Below are 21624 nucleotides of genomic sequence, written 5' to 3'. Positions count from 1 at the left end.
TTTGTTTATTGTGGAGGGGCTATGGTTGTTTTCACAATAATTCATGTAGAAGAGTATTCATGAAGGTAGGATTGACATTTGTAAAGAAGACATTCAGCTTAAAAAGGGATCTGGTATTGATGTGCCCTCTTGTGTTAAGACTTTTGCTACTCCCAGGAAGTTAAAACCCCTCTCTCAGGAGGGAACTGCATTCTTATGGATTGTAACAGATGGCAGCCTTCACACACTGTTTTGTTTCACCGGCAGGGATGGACACGTCTCGCTGCAGGAGTATATGGCGTTTATGATCAGCAGGGAGACAGAAAACGTGAAATCCAGCGAGGAGATCGAGAGTGCTTTCCGTGCCCTCAGCTCAGAAGGGAAGCCCTACGTGACCAAGGAGGAGCTCTACCAGGTACGTACCAGTTGTGGACCCTAGGAACAGATAGAGGCTTTTTGTTCATAGATCGTTAACAAAGAGCAGCTAATTGGAAGTTCATGTTACTGTAGTAGAATCAGTTCTGAACCTGCAATGGTACCCTCTGCAAAATGCAGAACAACCCTATCCCTCTGCTTCCTTGGCTCTCCAGAGGAAGAAGAGAAGCTTTAACCGCCCAAGAACTACTTGGGTTGAGTAAAACAAGAGCTCCCCAAAGGCCTGGGAAGGGAGTGCATTCACAGGGTGCTTTCTTCTAATCATTTGGGAGACTAGAGGGAGATGTTTCTCCAGACAATCATTCAAAGGAGAAACTTGAGCATCTTTTCTTAGTGTGAACATCTCCTCCTCCCACTGCCCTGCCAAGATGGGAAGTTTTTCCTACCTGAATCCCAACAGCTGGCAGAGAAATGAAGAGGTTGCTCTTCTTCCTATCAGTTACCTGTTCTGTCTTCTCTTTGGTGGGAAGACTCCTGTCAGACCTTCCAACCTTTAACACGCACAGAAATGGAACATTTCCATGCTGGGCGTAGTTCTGGAGCTCTGGCTTCTGCTCCAAGCTGCGTGCCCTCGGGAAGGGGGAGGGCTGCGTGTCTGCGCCCAGCAGCAGCCTCAGAGCCCGTCTCCACCTCAGCGCTGTCTTTGTCTTTCAGAACCTGACCCGGGAACAAGCCGATTACTGCATTTCTCACATGAAGCCCTACATGGATGGCAAGGGCAGAGAACTTCCTTCTGCCTACGACTACATAGAATTTACACGTTCACTCTTTGTGAATTGATACAGAACACTAGTACCGAACGATACAAGGAACATGCTCACGTTTGCTGACTGTAGCTCTGCATGTGTCTCTCTCTTTGTGCTCTACAATAATCAGTGTCTCTTTATGATGTAACCTTAAACTGCTTAGCTTAAGACTCTTAGGGAAAACAAACATTGCAGTGTGCTTCAATAAAAGTTACTGGTCGAACCACATCATCTCGTGTTTAATGGTTAAATGCAAATTTAACTGATGTGGATGAAACTCCAGCTGTGACCATAGCTACATGTTTTGCAGGTTAATGCTGTGGAACAGGTGAATGGGAACTTTTCGTGGAGGCAGAGTAGTTACAAGCTCCCCGCAGCTGGTTCTGTTGCTGTTCCAGTGTTTCAGTCTGTAGCCTCGCTTGCCAGCTGCTCCAGATGAGTCATCTCCCTGGGTCCCTGCTCCGTAAAGTCAGAACTCAGCTGCCAGACTCTGACTGTACCGGTAGCATCCCCTGCTGCCAAGAGCTGAGTTTGCTTGATGTTGAATTCCAAGCAGTACACAGGGCATTCAGCCGCAGCCTGCTTTATGGAAACAGCAGGCTTCTGGGAGCTCTTCGCAAAATCAAACAGGTGCACGTCTCCTGTAAAACAGAAACACTTCTGACTGCTGTGTGGTAACAGACTTTGCACTTAACAGCAGAATATTATCTGCTTAGTCTGGTACACTTACAGATGTTCTTTTTAGCATGTTCCCCCTTCCTTCGGATGATGTCTACACTGTGACAAAGAGCTGCCATCACTGCAAGGCAGTGCGTATTTACTCTGCTGTCAGAGACCTGAGAGCAGCTGGCTAAACTCTTGTGAAATCTCCATTCCTTGACTCAAAAATATTAGGGCAATTTTCTGAAGAAAAAAAATCCCGTTTACTTCTTTTATACTCTTAGCTCTAGAAATAAACATCAAAACAAGGAGACCAGAGATCAGTTTTAGCCACGTTACATCCCTGTAAGCTGCTGTAGCAACCTGGTATGATTGAAAGTAAAGAAGAGCTGTTCCTGAGGTCATCTTGCTAGAGTTAGAAATTACTCCATTGCACTAATTGCACAGTGCAAACAATGGTCGTTGCTCTCTGCTTGTGGGATATGCTAATCAGTACAATTGACTCATATCAATTAATACCCAGCACAAAATCTAAATTTTCTGTCTGAGAACAGACACCTAGCGTTACTTGCCTTCCCCGGAAGCAGCTGCGAAGACCAGTGGCCGAACTGGAGACCAGCGTACGCAGAAGAGGTACTTCTTGGATAACTGAAGCGAAAGGAGGGGTTGTGTCTGCAGCATGGAGTTCAGGTGAACTTGTCCATCAGTCCCACAGCTCAGAAAGAGATTCCTGGGGGGCCAGAAACAGCTTGGTAGGCTTTATTGCTAAAGACAGAGAACAAAACTCAGTTGCAGGGCGTGACCTTGGCCACTATTCCTATTTTGCCAGTATCTGGCTGTTTCCTACAGCAGCACTTTCCAAGCTGTGCTCTGGGATGTGGGCTGTAGAAGCACAGCTTTGTTAGCACTCGCAATTAAGTTTAATGAGGGCTCATGTTGTCCACTCATTGTGGTGGGTTGTGGGCCAGAGATGCCTGAGAACTGCTGATATAGAGCCCGGCATTGTTAGCGGCGTTTGTCTCATGCAAAGTAACTGCAGACCTGGGCCCTCAGCACATTTCATGGACAGACGGCTCGGGGCCTCTCCCAGGGTGGGTAAGCAGCAGGCAGAGATGTGAGCGGCTCAGCTAAATTCAGGCAGCTATGAGTAAGACACATAACGGGCAGAGCAGCTCAGCCCTGATGAAGTAAATTACTTTATTGAGATGCACCCCTTGACTTCGAATTGCTCTTTAGTATTATGGGATGATCTAAGGAGGGTGCTAATGCTCTACGCTGGCCTGAACGCAAATGCTGTTTTGTGTTGCTCCTGTTCTGACCTCATTCAGTGTACCTGAGTGTGCAGCTTCACCAGAGCCAATGCACGCTGGTCGTCCTGGAAGAAGTTACTTTCTCAAGTTCCCGGTGCCAGGTGCCCCTTGTTTGGGACTTGTACACATGCGAAACCCCAGTTAGTTGCAAATGGATGTTTAGAGCCAGGCAGTGACCTGTACCAAGGTGCAGCAGTGTTTGATTACAGCACTTGCCTGTGGAAGGGGGAGCAGCTCACGGAGTACACCGGCCCGCCGTGGGGGGAGAAGGCGAGCTCTGCTGGCGCCCTGAGCGAGACCGAGGAACCCGTCCGGTGGAGAGCCGGAGTCTCTGCTGCCATGGAGCACTTCAGTGAGTAGCCGCCTTCCACGCCAACAATGAACACGCGGGGATCAAAGTGTGAAAAGGAGAGCGAGGTCACACCCACAGCTGCCTCTCCCCACGTGAGCTAGGAGAAAAAAACAAACCTGTTGTGAGTGCTGGGGGCCCTGACAGTGCAGGTGCAGGCAGAGCAGCGTGAACCAGCCTGTCAGGGACCAACTGAGATGTTCTCTGCTCAGCCTTCAGCCTTTGCAGCCCCCACCCTCAATGGGATTTGTGGGAAGTATTACTATAAGCAAGGTCTCTTCTCCATCCCAGCAACTTTAGCCCATGGCAAAACCTCAGCTGTTGCCAGTCTTTCCAGGAATGATTTTCAGTCCGGGAAGGGAGATGGGACCAAGGGTTCAAAGTGGGGGCTTTTCCTATCCCTTCTCATGTGAAAGGGCGAAGTCTGCCACCCGGGCTCTAGAGCTGAAGTGTTTTTGTTAGATGAGGCTTTGCTGAGCCACTGAACTCACCCTCTTCAGCTGAGCACTACGAGGGATCTGCTGAGCCACCAGCGCAAACCCTTCAGCCAAGGCCAGCCGCCCGTCGCGCTCCTCCCTCCACACCAGCACCTTTCCGTCCGTTGATGCACTCAGCAGCTGGAAGTGGTTTCTGTGCTTGGCATCAGGTAACCAGCTCACCTGTTCCAAATGTGAGGAGTTCATGAAGTGGGGACTGCCAGAACCAACCGCCCCCTCAGCAGCCTGCAGTCCCCTGTCCTGAGAGACAACCTGGCAGCAGAGCCGGGTGGCACTCTGTCACCTCGGTACCAAACCCACTTCCCCGGGAGCTGGCACACAGACAGGTGCAGACATTGGCTTTGTCTGTACCAATGAACAGGTAAAGCACAGGAACAGGCCTTATCCTGAACAATGAGAAGTTATTTTTACAGAGAAAGTGTCTGATTCAACAACTGCCACTTCAGGTGTAAGAGCAAGGGAAAAATAGTTAACCAAAACAGAACACAGCGGCCTGAGAGCTTCAGGTGAAGTGCCAATAAGATCAATAAGAAATGAAGGCATAAAATAGAGCACTGCCAACCCTCTCCTCCCCCAGCCACGTCTACTGTGGGTGTTCTCTCACCTGATAGACGGGATCGGTGTGAGTGTCGTCAGTCAGCCCCGTCCTCCAGACCAAAGGGTCTTCTCTTCTGCTGGTATCCCACACCACCACTTCCCCGCTGAACAGGCCACCTGAGAGGAACAAGACACCAATAAGCGTGTGAGATCCAATAGTGCACAGCACGAGCAATGCCACGGGCAGTTTGCTCTGTTGCTAGAGCAGAACTGGGGGAACTTCTCTCACTGCCAGCATGGCCGGTGTCCTGGGAACTGCAGCCCTCAGCCCGAAGTGTGAGAGATGCAGCCATGAAGCGCTGGTGGAAACAAGCCACACAACTTCAAAGGCAGCCATAGAGGGCACAGTCAGCTCTGGGGGAAGAGAATGCGTCTCTACCAAGGTAAGTACACTCCTCCTACTCGCAGCTAGGGCTGAATTTGCCTCTCTCTCTTTCTAAGCTCTCTCTCTGATAAAAAGGCAGATGTCACTGAAAAATGCAGTGAGTTCCAGCTCCCAGTTCAGAAGCCAAAGTGCATTTGTCAGCACTGGTTCCTCCAGGTGTGGAGCTGCAATGCCGTTACTGTTACAAGGAATCTTAGGCTGAGGTGAGAGAGAGAAAAAACTGATCCAAGCTGAAGAAACAAGGGTAAATCGCACGTAAGATCGAACCTACCAGCTATCAGTGAAGGCTGGGAGGGATGGAAAGCCAGGCACAGGACAGAACTGGGAACATCCACCACTAGGTCAGGGTGTTTTGGATCCAACCCTCTTCTGTCCAGATTCCAAGTACAAACGTAGGATTTTTCTGTGCTCCAGTCCCCATCACTCAACCTAAAGAAGAGAAAGCTACACCTTATTTGTCTGATATGAGGCGAATTCTACTCCGAGCAGAGCTCTGATATGTCCCACTCATTTATACACGTGTTGCTTTGTGGCTAGAAGGAAAACTGAGCGCAAGCAATCATGAGGTGATGCAACATCTCTGAAGGCTCGTATACACACAGTGCATCTCAGCGCACCGACTGAACAAAGTGCCTGCCAGGAAACCTCACATTGATTCACTGTGCCAAGATCTACCAGCCGTTCAAATTGTGGGAACAACTGAAGAGCACACAGAAAGTTCCTATGAATACTTGGGAATGAAAATGCAGAGAGCCCAAATCGCTGCTGATATGCAGGCAGGCTGATTTGCAAGCCACTCTTCCTCTAAACAAGCACTCAAAGACCCAGGGTCTGAGAACGCACCGTGAGGAACTGTCTTAGCTGGCGGACTGACTGGGGCTGAGCTAGGCAGCATGATTTGAAGTCCAGGTGCCTCCATGGGAACAGAGATCCTTCTTCACAACCCCCAAATAGAGGTGAGTACCCCGCACAAATCACGTCACACATCCCAGCTCTACAGATTTCACTTCAGATTCATACCCATAATGATTCTTGGCCACAAGTGGCTCTCAGGAATTACTTCTCTGGGCTACTAAGACACCTGCCACCCTGCTTGCTTTGTTATCTCTAGCTGGTTCATTCACTGCATGCTTACCAAAATGTAAGGGGGCAGAACAAACCACTCTATATCCCAGCAAACAGCTGTAATGCAGTGCATTTTCTGAAGGTAGAGGGGTCTACCAGGAAGGTACTTTGAGGTGGCACATGTGAGAAGCTGTTCTGACACGTGCAGGTAATGGTAAAGAGCTCCCTGGGGAGCTGACAGAGGCCTTCGTGCAGGATCTGGGTGTCCTGTTGTTAGCACGCTGACCAACGTGACATCTTGCTACACGGCACTGATGCAGAGGACAGAGATCTGCAGCACAGTGAGCAGCCAGGACAGGAAGCAATTGTTCTGAACCTGACTTCTGCTTTTACTTGATGATCGTATTTCTTTTACTGGAAGAGATACTGAGTAAATAAAAGGCGCAATTTTTTCATAGTGTGCAGTTGAGCTTGAAACTCTTTACTAAAGACTGTTGTAGATGCTAGAAGTTCAAAGATTCAGAGAGATTGCATAAGTTCACAGCAGGGAATTCTACTGAGAGGTAACCACAGGTCTAGAAACCATATTCTAATCTGGCAATAGCTGTAGACTGGGAGAGCAGAAGAGGCAGGCAGCACACAGGTTTGTCCTGTTTTACTTTTCCCTATCCCTTCATTACTGGATTCACTTTTTGCCACGGCTTCTAGTCTAAGGAAACAATAGTAGAAAGAAAACTGAGTAAGGACAATGGTAAGGTACAGAAAAGAGACGCTGTTACAGACGTTCACTAGATTAGATGAACGTTTTGTCCAACCCTCATTTCAGAGATTCTTAAATGTTTGTTAGCACATGCTCACGGCACCAGGGGCACACGTGAACAGGTGGCAGGTTCAGCTGGGGTGCTAAGAGAGCACATTAAAACAACACGATCTTCAACGAACACAAGTATGTGCTTCAAAGTTCACCCACCTACATTTGCAATGTGTTTGCATTCCTCTTCCAAACAGAATCTATCTAGACACAGATCAGTAAAAGCATACGTATCCATTTCACATGGAAAAAAGTAGAAGACATAAATGCCATAATTTAAGACTGCCCTGAGATGTGTTTTCTTTGAATGAAGGGTGTTGTTTTTTTTTAACATGAACAAGATGTGTTTATATCTGGTTGATTACTGCAGAGAAAGGGAACATATGGAAATCTCAGGTCAGCCTGAAATGTCACAGCGACCTCAGTTAAGTTCTCAAAGCCAGTCGGATACTCACCGGCCATACGAGCATGCAAGAACGGATCCAGTTGCATTCCACGAGACGCTGGTAACCTGCAGGTGTTGATCCTGAGCCTCGGGGTATGACAACGTATGCAAACACAGCACCTGGAAGAGATCAAATTCAAGCACTGAAGCAATCATCTCTGAACACAGAGAAATGAGATCTGTGCCTGTCCCTGGATACGGTTGTATGGTTACAGTTTAGGCTTCCTGTCTATCAAAGTAGCAATTACATGTGAAAAAGAAAAAAAACAAGCACGTGACCCTACCAAATTAACCATCCCTTGATAATCACCTCCGGTAGAGTGCACACATCAGGGTCTGCATGACAAGTCAGGAGGGATGCACCATGAGAACTTACGACAGGCCGGCCCCCTTTATGATTTCTGCCCTCACTAAGCTTCACCAGAAATGATTCGGAAATGACTGTACCAGCGTGTACTGACGGATACAAATTGCTCCCACTCTTCAACACAGTACACTAAACAAATATAATCTAAATAGGAAGAGCTGCCAAATCACTGACTTCAACTGCTCTTAGATAACTCGTCGTCTGGCACGCTCTGAAGGGGCTACTGGGAGCTGAAGATAAGCCCACACCAGCTGCATGCTTCCTCCTCATAAAGCTGCTGCAGCAGTCACTAACAGGAACAGCCTTACCAAGCAAGGGCAAGTAAAAAGCAAGGGAGAAAGCGGCAGGAAAAAAAAAATGTTTTTTAGTTATTAGAATCTGGCACGAATAATCACAGAAGTTAAGAAACAGAACTAACGAGTCAGAGCCACTGCAACCAGCTCTCCTTGGGTAATGACAAGACTCTGCATGCCGTCAACTTACTGCTTCATTCTGATCTGTCCAGTTCACTTCAAAGCCATCAAAGGCACGACTTGTCCAGTTTTTATTCAGCTCTTTGATAACAACATCCTCCACTCTCTGAAGGAATAGTAGAAGGCTAGTGTAATCTACTTGGACTTCTTGCTGGAAGGCTTGGGCAGCATCTATACTTTGATCCGTTTGTACACTGGCATCCTGACTTGTCTGCGACTGTGCCGCAGCTTCTGCTGTTGAAATTTTCCCAGTCTGGCAGCTTTTCTAGGAAGAGAAGACAGACACTATAAGCCAAACAGAAAGAGCGTCGCACAAAGCATTCAGAGCACCTTCCCTTTTCCAGCTCTCCACAGAGACTTTCAGAAACGCTCACACATCTCAGGTTCATCATTAAAAGCAGGGTGCCCTTGTAATTCTCTGTTGCTGGTGACATGTTCGTCACCTTCACACGACCTGACACAAGGCCTGGGTACTGCTCCAATCCAGGCAGCGAGTGCGGAGGATGAGCAAAACCAAACCGGGCGCGAGCCTCCACAGGCAACAGCAGAAACTGAGCACGATGCCGGTGCCGGGCTATGACGGGCGGGCGAGGAGAGGGGAGAGCAGGGAGGGGAGGGGAGGGAAGGGAGGCGCCGGGGCCCCGGGCGGGCAGGAGCGGGCCGCCGCTGCCCCGTCAGCACCGGGGCCGCCCGCCTGTGGCCACGCCGGCGGCTCCCGGCCTCTGGAGGTGCAGAGCGGGGCCGGGGCGGCCCCGGGGCCCGGCGGGTGCCTCTCACCGCCTCGCAGCGCAGGCTCCGGCCGCTTCTCCACAGCGACGGCACCGCGGCACCGGGAGCCGAGCCGTCCGCCAACATGGCGGCCCCCACAGCCGTTGCTATGGAGACGGGCGAGGCGCTGCGCGATGACGTCACAGCGGGCGGGAAGTGAGGCCGGCGGCGCCATGTTGGGGAAGGGCAACGAGGGCTCGTGGCGGAGAGGGGAGCGAGGTGGCTGCCGGCGGGCGGCCCGGCTGGCTTCTTGGGGAAAGCCGCGGCTGTGCTGGGGACGGGTCCGCCGTGGTGTTTGGGCAGGGATTTCTCCTTCCGTGCGGCCGTTTCCACGCTGGGCGCCGGCGGGCGCCGCTGGAGACACGAGGGGCGGCGCAGGCAGGGGGTGCCAGGACTTAAGATGGCGCCGGGGGGACATCGTGAGGGAGTGGGTGCCTGAGGAGAGCCGTGATGGCGGAGGGGAGCTCTGGTGGCTGAGGAGAGCCCCGCTGCATGAGGAGAGCTCTGCTGTTCGCAGAAGCCCCGCAGCGCTCAGGACCACGCGGGTCGCGCCCCCGGGGCCGCTGCAGAGCCGTGAGGTGTCGCCATGAGCGCCCCGCTGCCTCCCGGCCTCGGCCTCGCAGCTCTCCGGGGCCGGCTCGTGCCTTATTAAACTTAATTTGAAATTGGCCGCCTCGCTTGGCGTCCGTGGTGTGCGCTTCCCGAGGGGACGGGGCAGAGGGACAAGCAGAGCTCGGCTCCCTGGCGCTGCGCAGCCGCTGGGGTTTGGCGAGGGAGCTGCGGAGCTTTGTGCTGTGAGGGGATTCCTGCTCCGCCTCGCTGCCGGGCAGAAAGGAGAAAAAGGCAGAAAGGAGAAAAAAAAAAAAAAGGCAGAACAGAGCCCGGCCTCGCCTGCCGCAGGGTCAGGCCGTGTTGTGGCCCGGTGTCCCAGGCTGCTAAAGCAGCGCTTTTTCACAGGTATGTCTGCTTACAGGGGTTTTTCCAATTGCACCTCTACTGGAACAGCTTCTTGGTGAATGCTGAGGGTAAATTTAGCCCTGGCATAAGCAGGCGTGGATGCATGAACTTGAGCAGAGCTATTCCTGCTATTGCAGGGAGGGAGCTGGGTCTGTAAGTCAAAATAAAGCTGACAGGATACAGAGAAAGCGCTCCTGAGAATGGATGTGGCTCTGGTAATGTCACTGGTGAAATCCTGGTATGGCAGGAGAAAAGTTTATTTTTTAAGAGATCAGCAGATTTGTTGAAGGTATCGTAAGTATTTGAAGATACAGCAACAAGTTAGTTCATCCCTTAATGAGTGAAATAAATCTGTTTTCTATTCAAGTTCAACACCACTATTAAAATGTAAAGTGAGCATTGTTTGAATAACTTCACTGCTGCGAGTAGTTACACTGCAGGAAGTAGGGGGGGTTATTTTTCAGGTTTGCTTTATGTTGAATAACTGGCATGAAATACTTGAACCCAGTAGCATAGTGTGTTGCTTTTTTAAGAAGTTCCTAAAGCGTAAAAGAAAGATTTATCATCTATAAATAGATCATCTTCAGTCATCACTAAATTATCTTTAATTGGTGTATTAGAACTGCCAAGGCACGTTACTGTTTGGTAGTAGACTAAATATTCCAAGTGTAAATTTATATACAGTTTGCATCCTACAGGCTGTAGTTTAAAAACTTTAGCTTGTCAGAGTGAATCTGAAAAGAAAAGCTTTTTTTTGTAATTTTTGTTTTGTTTTTGAGATGGCAAAGTGAGATAAGAACTGGAATTTGAATATGTGAAACAGAGCAAAAATAAATCAACCTTTTTTTCTCAGTAAGTAATATGCAAAGTTACTGTGAATGTAGTACGTGTTCCCCAATAATATTGTGCATGTCTGGACTTCTCTTCCCTGAGGATGACAAACAAGCAAATAGCCCTAGAAGATAACTGTTCTAAGTAATTGCAGTTTAATTTTTTTTTTTTGTTATTATTCTAATATATCTGATTTGCTGGAGCTTTAATTTATCAACAGTATTTAAATAAATCGTAGTTCGCGTTTTCTTTCTGGCGTGGCAACATCAGATGCACAAATGTTCTGATGTGGTAACACTACACTGGAAATAGGGCAAAATCAAGGATAATTGGGGGAGGGGGTTTACTAGCCTGAGGCTACTAAGTGTCTGTAAAGTGGCTGTTACTACTACAGTGCTGATCTGTTTTCTCTTTGTGTTTCATGAGACAAAGTATTAATAAGTTTTCACTTTTACATATTGGAGCAAATCAGCATCAGAAAACAAGAACAAGAGAAGACTAAGGTAAAGAGAAAGCACTGTGGGAAGAAGCACTGGGGGAGAAAGTATTAGAAAAAGGACAGATACAACAAAGCATGCATGCTGGGGGTATAATTTCTATGACCTGGTGCAAACCAAATATTCTAGGCTAAATTTTGCTAAAAACTTACCCATAAGTGGGTACAGTAGCTGTCCTCTATTTGTGATAAATGAATTAATTGAGCTGTGTTGAGGCCCTAGGTAGCTGAAACAGTGGTCTCTACCCAAAATAGAAAGAAATTGCTGGGCTTTCCCCATTTACACCTTTCTCCCTGTTTCCTCCACCCCAAACGTGCAAGTGAGAATGAAGAAACCGACGTGCATAGCTCAAACGAGAAAGGAATTTCTGGCCATGAGAAAGAACTCTTGGGGCTTAGATTGGCAGCGAGAGGCTTGAAATGGGATCAAAGGCATTGCCTTTCTCTGATTGATGGGTTCTGTTCAGGGAAACAGTACTTTTTACATCTTTTCATTTTATTTCTTTTTTTTTTTTTAAAGCCAAGCAACAAAACTCTTCAAATAATAAAAAGGGTTTATATGAAAGAAACATGTCACTCCAGAATGCACTTGTTTTCCCAACTGGTATAACCAGCAGGCCTTAATTCCATTTCCCTGGTTGCTCCTTTCAAACAAGGTTGCAGAGCATGACAAACCTGGTTTGGCTGAGACCTGGGTACTTAACTGCATTGCCTTTGAATTAGCCTGAGTATGCAACACAGAGGTTAAACTGGCTTTCTGCTGATGTTCTGTGCTTGACAGTACTCGATCAGTTACTTCTAAACTGTTTTGACTGAGGTCTTGAGTGTCATTTGCTTCAGAGTGAGGTTGGTTGCTCTACTGACCTATAGGCTGTGAGGTTTGCATGAAATGGAAGTATCCCTTGAGAAGAAGAATCAAGATAGTGCAAGTGTGAAAGGCAAGAGGACAGATAAGCAGATACTACCCAAAAGGACGTTCATTGGAAAGCCCCTTACATCTGCAATGGTATTCTAAAGGATACTCCTTTAGAATTCACCAGTAGCTTGCTGTATGCCATCCTGGAAAATGTTTAGTGATAGTAGCACCCTATCGTGCTAGTGGAGGTGGTGACTGAGGAGTTCGAATGCAGGACCAGTAGCAATGAGTTTTCTGAAGTCTGCTTATCTGTGCTCTTACTTGTGATGCTTCTTATCTTGCATTCTGATCACACCACAAGCATTTATTTTACCCTTGCCAGCTCTGTGAGGTACTGAACTGCTGGTGCCGTTTTTTGATGGGATATTTTAGGGGTAAGGGTTGGGTGACGTACGAAACCATGCTGGGAATTTATGGCAGAATTAAAAACAGAACCTAAGTTCCTAAATGGCAGAGCAGTGTTCCAGATTTATTTGACGGATATTTTGTGCATGCATTGCTAATGTACAGATCTTTTTTTCTTTTAGTTAGGGATCTGTGATTTAAAAATCAGGTGTTCACACATTCACTAAACTTGAAGGAAAGAAAGGTCACCACAACTGTGCTGTGTTCAGAACACGGTGTCTGTGCAGCCAGCCAGATGCTCAGAAGCTTAATGAGAGTGCAGGTCCTTGCGTGGATTCAAAGTGTTACCTCAAGCTGTGTGAATCCTCCAGCTCTTGCTTCTCCAGTGTCATTCATAAAGGGCTCATACATCTTTCTGTAACTTCTGACCTCCTGTTCCCTGTCCCTTCTGTCTCTGCAAATGCTCTGCCCTTTTTGCTTTGAAAACTGTATTCTGAATTTTGGCAAGTAACACATTGGCTCGTTTCTGAAGTAGTTACACAGAGATTTGTGTGATATCTTATAAAAATAATCCATTTCCATTACTCAGAGATCTGTTATGCTTTGTAGAATTAGCATTGGGAGGGGGTCCCTTTCAAACCTTACAAATATTATGGGTATGACTTCATACACAGTACAGGTGTCGCCTGTCACACAGTCATTCCCACATTGACAATAAGAGAGATTTAAGTCAAAATGTGACCAAAATGAGAAGGAGCGTAGGGAAAGCGTGCTTTGTTGCAGGTGTCAGCAAGCTACCACCACAGGGGCGCAAAGGCTCCATGCAGGCAGATTTTGAACGGCAAGTAGGAGCTGGCACGGGGCCAAGAGCCGTGGCATATCGAAAGAGGCATCTGTGAAAGCCTCGGGATCCCAGTTCCTGGCTGTCGTGGTGCCCCAAATGCAGTGGCAGCTGGGAGCCTCTGCCTTGGACAGAGGCAAGACACTGTCAACAAGGTGATTGGCAGTGTCTCTCTGCTTTTAGACACAGCATCCCCTAGTTCCTGCTGAGTTTATACCAGCATGCTCACCGTCTAATCTCTGGAACAAAACTACAATCTGGCATGCCACCCTTAAACGGTAGCTGACCCTTTGCAGCGCTGACAACAGGGAAGAAAACACTGAGATTCCTTAAATTAATTCCATATTCAGCGATCACGCACGACTAAAAATTATTTATCTGTTCTCTACATCACTTTATCAACACTGACTATGTCTAAAGTATCTCAAACTGTCATTGGAACATGAATTGGTATGTATAAAGCACCTGACTGTCTCAAAAAGCACTGCAGACAGGTTTTATTTGTGTGAACAGAACTGGCTATCCTTTGCAGAAGTGTTGTTTCTAAAAGGACATTCAGAGATCTGTAGTTACGTTCTACTCAATCCCATCAAATTTATATTTTTGAAAGCAAATGGAATTTGCATGATAGTTCTTCAGAAACCTTTATGTTTAATTTAGAGCATGCTACTTTAATTTCTTATACGTGATTTATGGGAACACGATCAATACATCAATGCTCTACTGGGCTATAAATATGTAATCTAAGAGTGGAGAATAAAATCATGTTCCTAATGATGTTAATAAATACAGTAGGAAAGACAGGCCTATTTGCAAGGACTGCTTTTATTGATATAAACTTCACCTCCATTTAAAGAGTGTGAACGCTATCAGTTTAGCTAGACCAGCAAAATAATCTTACGCTTACTGCAAAAGCGACTTCTGAAATGGCAAATAAAATATCCTATTTTGATTAGTCTGTTATGCCATGTATAGCAAGACTCCCGAAGGATTCTGGAGCACGTTATACAAACACATGCAGGTAACTGCAAAATTATGCCCTGCAAGAGGGTTATCATCTTCTCAAAAGCACACAGAAGATTGAGGGAAGCAGACTGTTCTGTACAGGCAAATTGGCATGTCAGCATTTGGTGCTTCTTTGCTGCAAAAAATGCTGAGTGATTTGTAATGATCAGTTTCTTTTTATCTCCTGTCAAAGATCGCGCATTTATATACTGTAGGAGTATGAATGGTACTGAGAAATAACAGAATGAACTATGAACACAGCCAGTTTGTGTGACTTTTTCTTGAGTGTTTGTGTAGGTTTCCAAAACACGAGTACTGATCCCAGTCTAACTGAAAGAAAAAGGGAGTGAGGCCATGACAAAGCAGGGCTGAAGAAGGCATGAATGTGGCTCTCTGTGGAGAAGCGTAAAAGACAATTGTACCAATTACATGCTGGTTTTGGAACCCCGTGTAGCCTAAGCCTATTGAAATATATATTTGTACGCGGGAGTGGCTGGGAGGGAGCATGCATTGGAATGAGGCCTGGAGCTGAAATGCTGTTGTGAAGGCAGTTAAGTGGAGAGAGCACCAGAAACTGGCTACGATCCTCAAATTTAAGAAAGGTCCGGAAACTTTTAATGAAAAGTCCGGAAATTTGAATGCCAAATTATGTGACACCTCTCATTCCTGTTTTTCTTTTGTCCTTAGTTTTCCGTTCAAGTGATTCAAACTTTTCCTATTTACGCTACCAGTTATGGAAGTGGGGCTGTCTGAAGGCATTTCTATTTTGTTCTATCCCATCCTGACAAACTCCTGCTTATTCAACAGCGTACATCTTAAGAACCAGTACAACTGCATCAGTACTTGAAAAAAAAAAAAAAAAGAAAGAAAGAAAAACACACACAACAGATTTCTTAGCATCGACAAGGCCTGAGAGAACTTGCTGCAGCGCTGGGATGTGACAGGAGGCAATTTATAAGGAATTAACTCTGACAGTCACTTTATACAGCTGATTTTCAAAGATCTGGGCACTAAAGAAGTGTTAATGAGGGTACTGAGGCTTCATAATTAATTATATTAGCATCTCTTTGTTACTCTCTAGAACAGTAGTGCCTGGTTGACATTTCAATAGGAGTCTGGTAGTATTCTTTGTTATTATTATCCAGGAGTACAGTTATACCTTAGCTCCCAGAAGGCGACGTTGCATGTAAATGCCTCTGTGAATTGCCCGAGTCTTTGGATCTCAGTAAAAGCCCTTGAAGGAGTCCCTGCTGGATACTGAATGGATGTCAGTAAAATTTCTCTAGTCTGGAGTCTCTCTTCAGATATGGACTCTCCTCCCCTTTCATTTCTCCCTTCCCCCTTCTGCTGTGCTGGTGCTTCTCACAAGGCTTAAGAACAGCACTTTCTGAAGCTTTAGTTCCAAACCTCCAAAGGAAGGGATGCTGACCTGAACGAAACAGAGAACAGAAGAGTCATCTGAAAATAGGGAATATTTTTCACACTCTTGAATTTTCAGTGCAATAAAACCAGTGCTGCCAGAAGGAATCCCAGAAGTGGTGAGTCAGATAATAGATGCACAACTGTGGTGGGAGGGAAATGGTCTCTACTTTGTTTTACATCCCCCCCCCAGCTTTCTTTTTAAAGGCAGATGAAATTATTTTCCAGTCAGGCCACTGCAAAAACAAACATGGAGTTTAAAGGTTATTTCCTTTGTGTGTTTCGGAGAGTTGGTATTTTTGAATCTGAAAGGGGAAGGATGACTTTTTGGCAATGCTAGCAAATTCTACTCTGAAAACTTTACAGTATCACCTGAGGTAGCAGTTCTGTTATTTTGTGTACTGACAGTCTGCTTGCTTGTGTTAATTTAAACAAAGCTAACAACAAAATGTTGTTTCACACCAGGTAAAGTTGCAGCCCTGTCTTGGTAAGGCTAAGTTAAAGGCATGGTTTGACATGGTTTTGCCTTTATGGGACCCCATTTCTTGTAACATTCCTCATGCATCTGCAGCAGGGCACAGATCAGAGCACTAGCCTGAGTTAAATAGTTTTCTGAGGACTAGTTTTAATTGAAATCCATTTCCTGGTTCAGTTTAACACAGGGCTACACAAATAACTGCATTGGTACAATTCAGGGACAGCATGAAGGGGAAAACAAGAGGAATGGAGGAGTGCGTGGTGGGGAATGAGGAAGTAGAGACTTCTACCAAAAAAATTTGTCAAACTATTTCCTGAAAGACTTTGTTCTTGAAGCCAGAAGCACCTCTTTGCTTTGTGTTCAGCCAGCACCTTGTGCAAAGGGATCACAGTTGCAGAGCTCTCAGGACTCTTGGAGCTATTGTAATACCAAAAAATAATAAGCGTTCCTACAGACTGACACAATTAACCAAATTCCACTTGCAGATCTTCATTGTTGGCAACTTGTACAGCATTTTATGTAGCCAAAGCTGGAGACTAGTTCTATTCCTGAGTTCAGTCTGGTTCTAATGAGGAATAACTGAATGACTCTGGCATTCAGTTAACCTACCAATAAAGGAATTACTTTCCTCATGGAGCTTTCTTATATTTAACTACATTTTTTAATGAGCTTTGACATTCTCAGATGACAAGAAGAATGCGTACAATGTAGTATTAGAACAAAAATTGTATATGACAGATCTCTCCCTATTTTCCTCCTTTTTGTTTCACCTTTTCTGTCATGGAACTCCTACACAAGACTCAAGGCACACATCAAATATTTGAATAATGCCAACTTGAAACTAAAGGATTGTAAATAACGTACTCGCTCTTCACAGAGCAACGTTCTGTGTGTTTATTTTAATCTGATATTTCCTGGATAGAAACAGAGGTTTCTCCCCCCTGAAAGTTCAGATATCGATAGTGCTCTCTGTAGCAAGGGAAGGCTCACAATTCCCACAAAAACAGCTGCTGCTCGGTAACGAGACAATGGGACAGAACATGCATAGTGTAAAATTAGAGTCTTTACTGCTCCTCCTGAGGGGCCAGATCTTGAAGTGTCACTCAACTTTGTTTAGGATTCAGCAAGAGTCTTTCTGTCATAGGACTGAGGAAATAAATAAGAGTTGTTAAACTTTTATAAATAAATAAGAGTTGCAGGAATTGGCCAGAGTTAAAATCCTAGAAAGCAAGTGTTTGTAAATTCTGTTTGTAGAAAAGTTGGGTCCTTCTTAATTTTCCCACAAGTGGAAAAGAAAGAGATGATCATCTGAAGGTCTCCTGGCAGGAAACCCCCCTGAAGAACAAAATATAGTTTTCCATGTCCTCAGCATCACTTTATCCCCACTGCTTAGTTATCATAAAGCTCTGATTCAGCTTTCATACACATTTATAGCACTGCTATTTCCACCCATTTTGATCCAGATCTCCTATGTCTAGTTAGAAGGACTTGAGCACTCAAGCTTCCACCCTAGCTGTGACGAAATTGGATTTTCTTTAAACAGAGCCAAAATCAAGGGCTAGCAGCTCCTTCTCCTGTTAATTATTTCAGGGCCTTCCACATAAAAATGTGGTTGGCACAGCTATTCCAGAATAACTCCCAGTATTATTATTGTAGTGTTTTACTTTGAAAGTGTCCCTATTAACGATCGATCATTCTACCCAGGAATACTTCTTGTAAGCAGTCACTTTTTTCAACTTCTATTTAGAGCTTTCATTAGGCAGGCGTGTATGTAGTAAAAGAAAGCCTCAAACATAAATACAAAACCAACCACAAGAGGTATTATTTAATCACCAGATGATTGCAAATAGCCTCTGTTTTTTTAGGCATTTTCTGTGGAACTGTTCTAGATTTATTAAGCCTGGTTGAAGTCTTCCAGATGGATTGGCCCTAATATTGTCCTGCAAAACCAGGCGTTGTGTATCCCTACTGGTAGGATTTGAACATCTGCAGGTGTGAATGCATCGAGGTGATTTAAGTATCTGCCCTTATAACGCCCTGCAGGTGCTGCAGATAGCAAAGAGCTGCCTTTGCATGTGCCAATACATGTTTTCAAACAGAAACTTTTGTGTATTTCAGATCTCGTCTTGAACTGTGAACTCCTCAGGCTAAAATAAATGGATATCCACGTCTGGAAGTGGTGATAGCGCATCTGGACAGGTTGATATTTAAATGTTTTTGCTTTTAGAAACTGCAATTCAGTAGTGCTAGATGAATAACAACATTTATGTATATGTCTCTTAGCACAGTCAATCAACTGTTAGAGCCACAGGGCTCCATCTGAGCTAAGGAACAGGACAACATGAATGTCTGACATAAAAAAGCTGAATGAAAGTTAAAAAGGGTAAGAAACTCCTCCAGTCAAATGTCTCTTTGGGCAGGGACTCTTAATTTCATAATACTGAATGTAACTTGAAGAGAATTTTCCAATAAACAATTTTTCCTTTACGTTCTGGAAGGGACAGATCATTTCAGTTCCCTGCACTGTCCACAACTGTACACCTTATGTGAAAAATACAAGCAAAACATTCATACGCAGCCACATATCTGAAAAGTTTATGTCTTGTGCTCAGAATTGTCTTAGATTTCATTGGCTTTGAAGTTTTTGTTTTTGTTTTTTTTAAGACTTTAAAAATGTTTTGACAGCCTCTTTGGTGTCTGAGAACAAGTGCTATATGACCATCCATCTCTTTATAGATTACTGTCAAGATCTCTGGTAAGTTAAAAATGTTGGTATAGGAAAAAATAAAAGTCAGGTTTAACAACTATGTCTCAGGGGAACTTTGCCAAGAGTTAAGGGAAAAAAAAAATCCAAACAGAATCTTTGGATTTATTCAAATGTATAATATTAGTCACTCCCTGCTGCCTGTGTTACTGAACCACCTTCCAGCTTCAAAGGCAGTTATTAATCCAGAAATATTTTCATGTGAGGGTTTAGATTGCAACAACTGTGAGGACACGTGGAAGATTCTTCCATCATTATCTAACCATTCAGACCTAATGCGAGTACTCGACTGGGAAGGCCTGTGACTAGTGGAGATGAATAAACAGTTGGAGGGGAGCTATTTGACTGTTTAATATATGTGCCAAACTGTCTTTCCAGGGTCATGGGGACTCAGCAGTTCCTGGGGGCTGTCAAACTGATTACACGCAGCAAACCAGCCGGTGTGTCTCTGCCTGCTGCTTAGAGTAAGCGCTGATATGTCAGTCAGACTTTACTATCAAGCACAAGCTTATGTGCGCCTGAAATGTTTCGCAGCTTTCGACTCATTGGTGTACTCAGTAATTTAAAAGCTTTCATACGCTCTAAAAAATGTTGTCTTGCAGTGCAAGGGGTATCTTTGTTCCTAATACAGAGCCTGAGCATGCAAGTCCTTTGTGGAAGACCAGGCTCCAGCATAGATGTACAATTGTTAAGCAGTCGGTTGCATTTCAACCGTGGCAAAATGATCCTTGTTTTGTATTTCCATACAATAATTTCTGTAAAGGCTGTGAGATTCTTTCGGATGGAGGGCTATAAAAATTTAAGTTGCTATTAATTATAGCGACTTGCATGATTTTATGTCTGCCCATTTTACATGGCAGGAATGCTTAGAAGGAAATTTACTCTCCTTTTCTTTTTCACACATCATTACATTTTATTTGTGAGGATTTAGCATATTTTCTGACTCAACTTGCCAAATCAGGGGTGCGTGTTTAACAGGTACAGCTGACTTGACAGAAACGAGGCATGATTACCAATTATGTCTCTGTCTTGTAGTAATATACCTAACGAAGGAAAGAAATACTGGGAGAGCTGAACTTCTGCAACAAGAAGTAAATATGAGATTATCTTTATGAAGAGGCTCTGTTTATTTCATCCCTGTGAACAAAGTGCAACTACTGCTACAGTCTGTGTAAACTATAAGGCCATTAATCGTTATCAGGTGCTGCCAACTCCCCCCTCCAGACGTCCAAATATACGGAGAGGAAAACGAACACGTTTTACTCACTTATCTGACAGTCGCTGCCATCCCGAAGGCTGCAAAGATCTAAGACCTTTATTTGTCAACACTGGAGTACTCATGGGCTTGGTTTAGAAGACACCACATACAGTACAGTCTTCTGACTTTAACCATGCAATCTGAAGTTCAAACAGGAGCGGGAATATTAATTCTGCAATATTAAGGAAAAAGAGCTCTGTGATATAGGCAGCATAGTGCTTGGGCACTGTAATTCAGGAAAAAAAAAGTTACTGTTCTACTGTATTTGATGTAATCAGAGCTGAGAAAGGTCTTAGGAGAAGGTGAGGGGAGGAAGAAATCATTTTTAAAATGCATTCACATACACCTTATTTCAGAGGATTGTAACCGTACATTTTAACCCCTCAGCAGTTACTCAAGGACTGAAACTGCTTTAGATGCTCACTACGTATAATTAAAAAAACATTAGAAAGCAGTGAAGGAAAGTGGCTGAATATTTATCAACTACAAGAACATAGAAGTTTTTCTGTTTCTTTTTTATATATTATCATGGATATTAAGCGCAGTTGCATATTATGTCTAAGCATCACGTGTAATTTCTGAAAAATCTTGTGTAACAGCAGGTAACTCGTGTAACACCAAGGCTTTATATGACCTAGATGCCATTTTCCTTCCTCTGTAATGAAACTACATGAGCTTTGGGATGCCTGCACAGAGGAACAGTTTCAGACTGAGATGAAAATTGTGCTGCTCTCTTCTTCACAAATATTTGAGTCATGTTCCTCCTGAGTGTACATGTTAACAATGCAGCAAGAACAAACAGTAAATCAATTCAGCTGCAAAAGCCGCTGGGTGCTCTGCACTCATCCTTCTTAGGGCTCAACAACTGCTCTAACTCAGTGGCTTAGTTTTACTTCTTTATTTCTCTATAAAGCAAGGAGGGAGAGTGCAGAGAGGGCACCATTCTGTGAATTGTTGCTGAATTCTTTGAGCCAAGCCCAAGAAGCATCACGGCACCTGTTGTTTTCAGACTTTGTATGAAGTATAACCTAAAGTTAGACCACAGTTGAATTGTTTAAGTGAGGTTCCCTTTGAAAAGGGAAAACGACAGGCTGTTAATTAACCAGTCAGTTGGAGTATGAGGATATGCAACTGGGAAAGAAGTAAGAATGTTAATATAAGTTTTCTGATGGAAGTTAGGAAGAGTTAGGACAAAAGTTCCATTAGGAAGCTGGGTACAGCACATCAGCAGCACTAAATTGAAGAAATCAAGTAAAAAAGGAAAGTAGTACCGTGAGAGAATACTCACTCCTAACAAATTTATAAAAATTGAACTTTTGGCTTTCTCTCAACACATAAAAGCATAGCGTAGTGTTTTCTGTCTCAAATATATTAAAAAGTGTTTATTTTCTCTAATTAATATACTGTTTTCTTGCATAACAGTTTTA

At 44.8% G+C, this 21624-nt stretch overlaps 2 protein-coding genes across 14 annotated transcripts in view; one reads left to right on the top strand and one right to left on the bottom strand.

Moving 5' to 3' along the window:
* SPTAN1 (spectrin alpha, non-erythrocytic 1) overlaps positions 1-1390 on the top strand; it is a 50149-nt gene extending 48759 nt beyond the window's left edge. For 11 of the 13 annotated variants that reach the window (XM_084299111.1, XM_084299110.1, XM_084299109.1 and 8 more), the window contains 2 exons: positions 247-394; positions 1069-1389. In XM_084299111.1, the coding sequence (XP_084155237.1) occupies positions 247-394; positions 1069-1194 (274 nt within the window). In that variant the 3' untranslated portion in view covers positions 1195-1389. Of the gene's footprint in view, positions 1-246; positions 395-1068 lie in introns of all 13 variants that reach the window. The other 2 variants (XM_084299119.1, XM_084299112.1) reach the window with 2 other exon arrangements.
* Positions 1391-1534: 144 nt separating this feature from the next.
* DYNC2I2 (dynein 2 intermediate chain 2) lies at positions 1535-8981 on the bottom strand. Its single transcript, XM_084299129.1, has 9 exons — positions 8897-8981; positions 8130-8384; positions 7290-7399; positions 5230-5387; positions 4581-4690; positions 3971-4138; positions 3347-3579; positions 2393-2550; positions 1535-1801 (listed from the first exon to the last, which is right to left on the bottom strand). Exons 1-9 carry the CDS (start codon positions 8972-8974, stop codon positions 1563-1565), a joined length of 1509 nt encoding a protein of 502 aa, XP_084155255.1. The 5' UTR covers positions 8975-8981; the 3' UTR covers positions 1535-1562.
* Positions 8982-21624: the final 12643 nt, after the last annotated feature.

Source organism: Netta rufina (assembly GCF_964035555.1).
Source record: "Netta rufina genome assembly, chromosome: 20".
NCBI classification, from domain to species: Eukaryota; Metazoa; Chordata; class Aves; order Anseriformes; family Anatidae; genus Netta; species Netta rufina.
The sequence above is the reverse complement of the archived record's forward strand: the minus strand, read 5'-3'. Positions and strand labels throughout refer to the sequence as shown.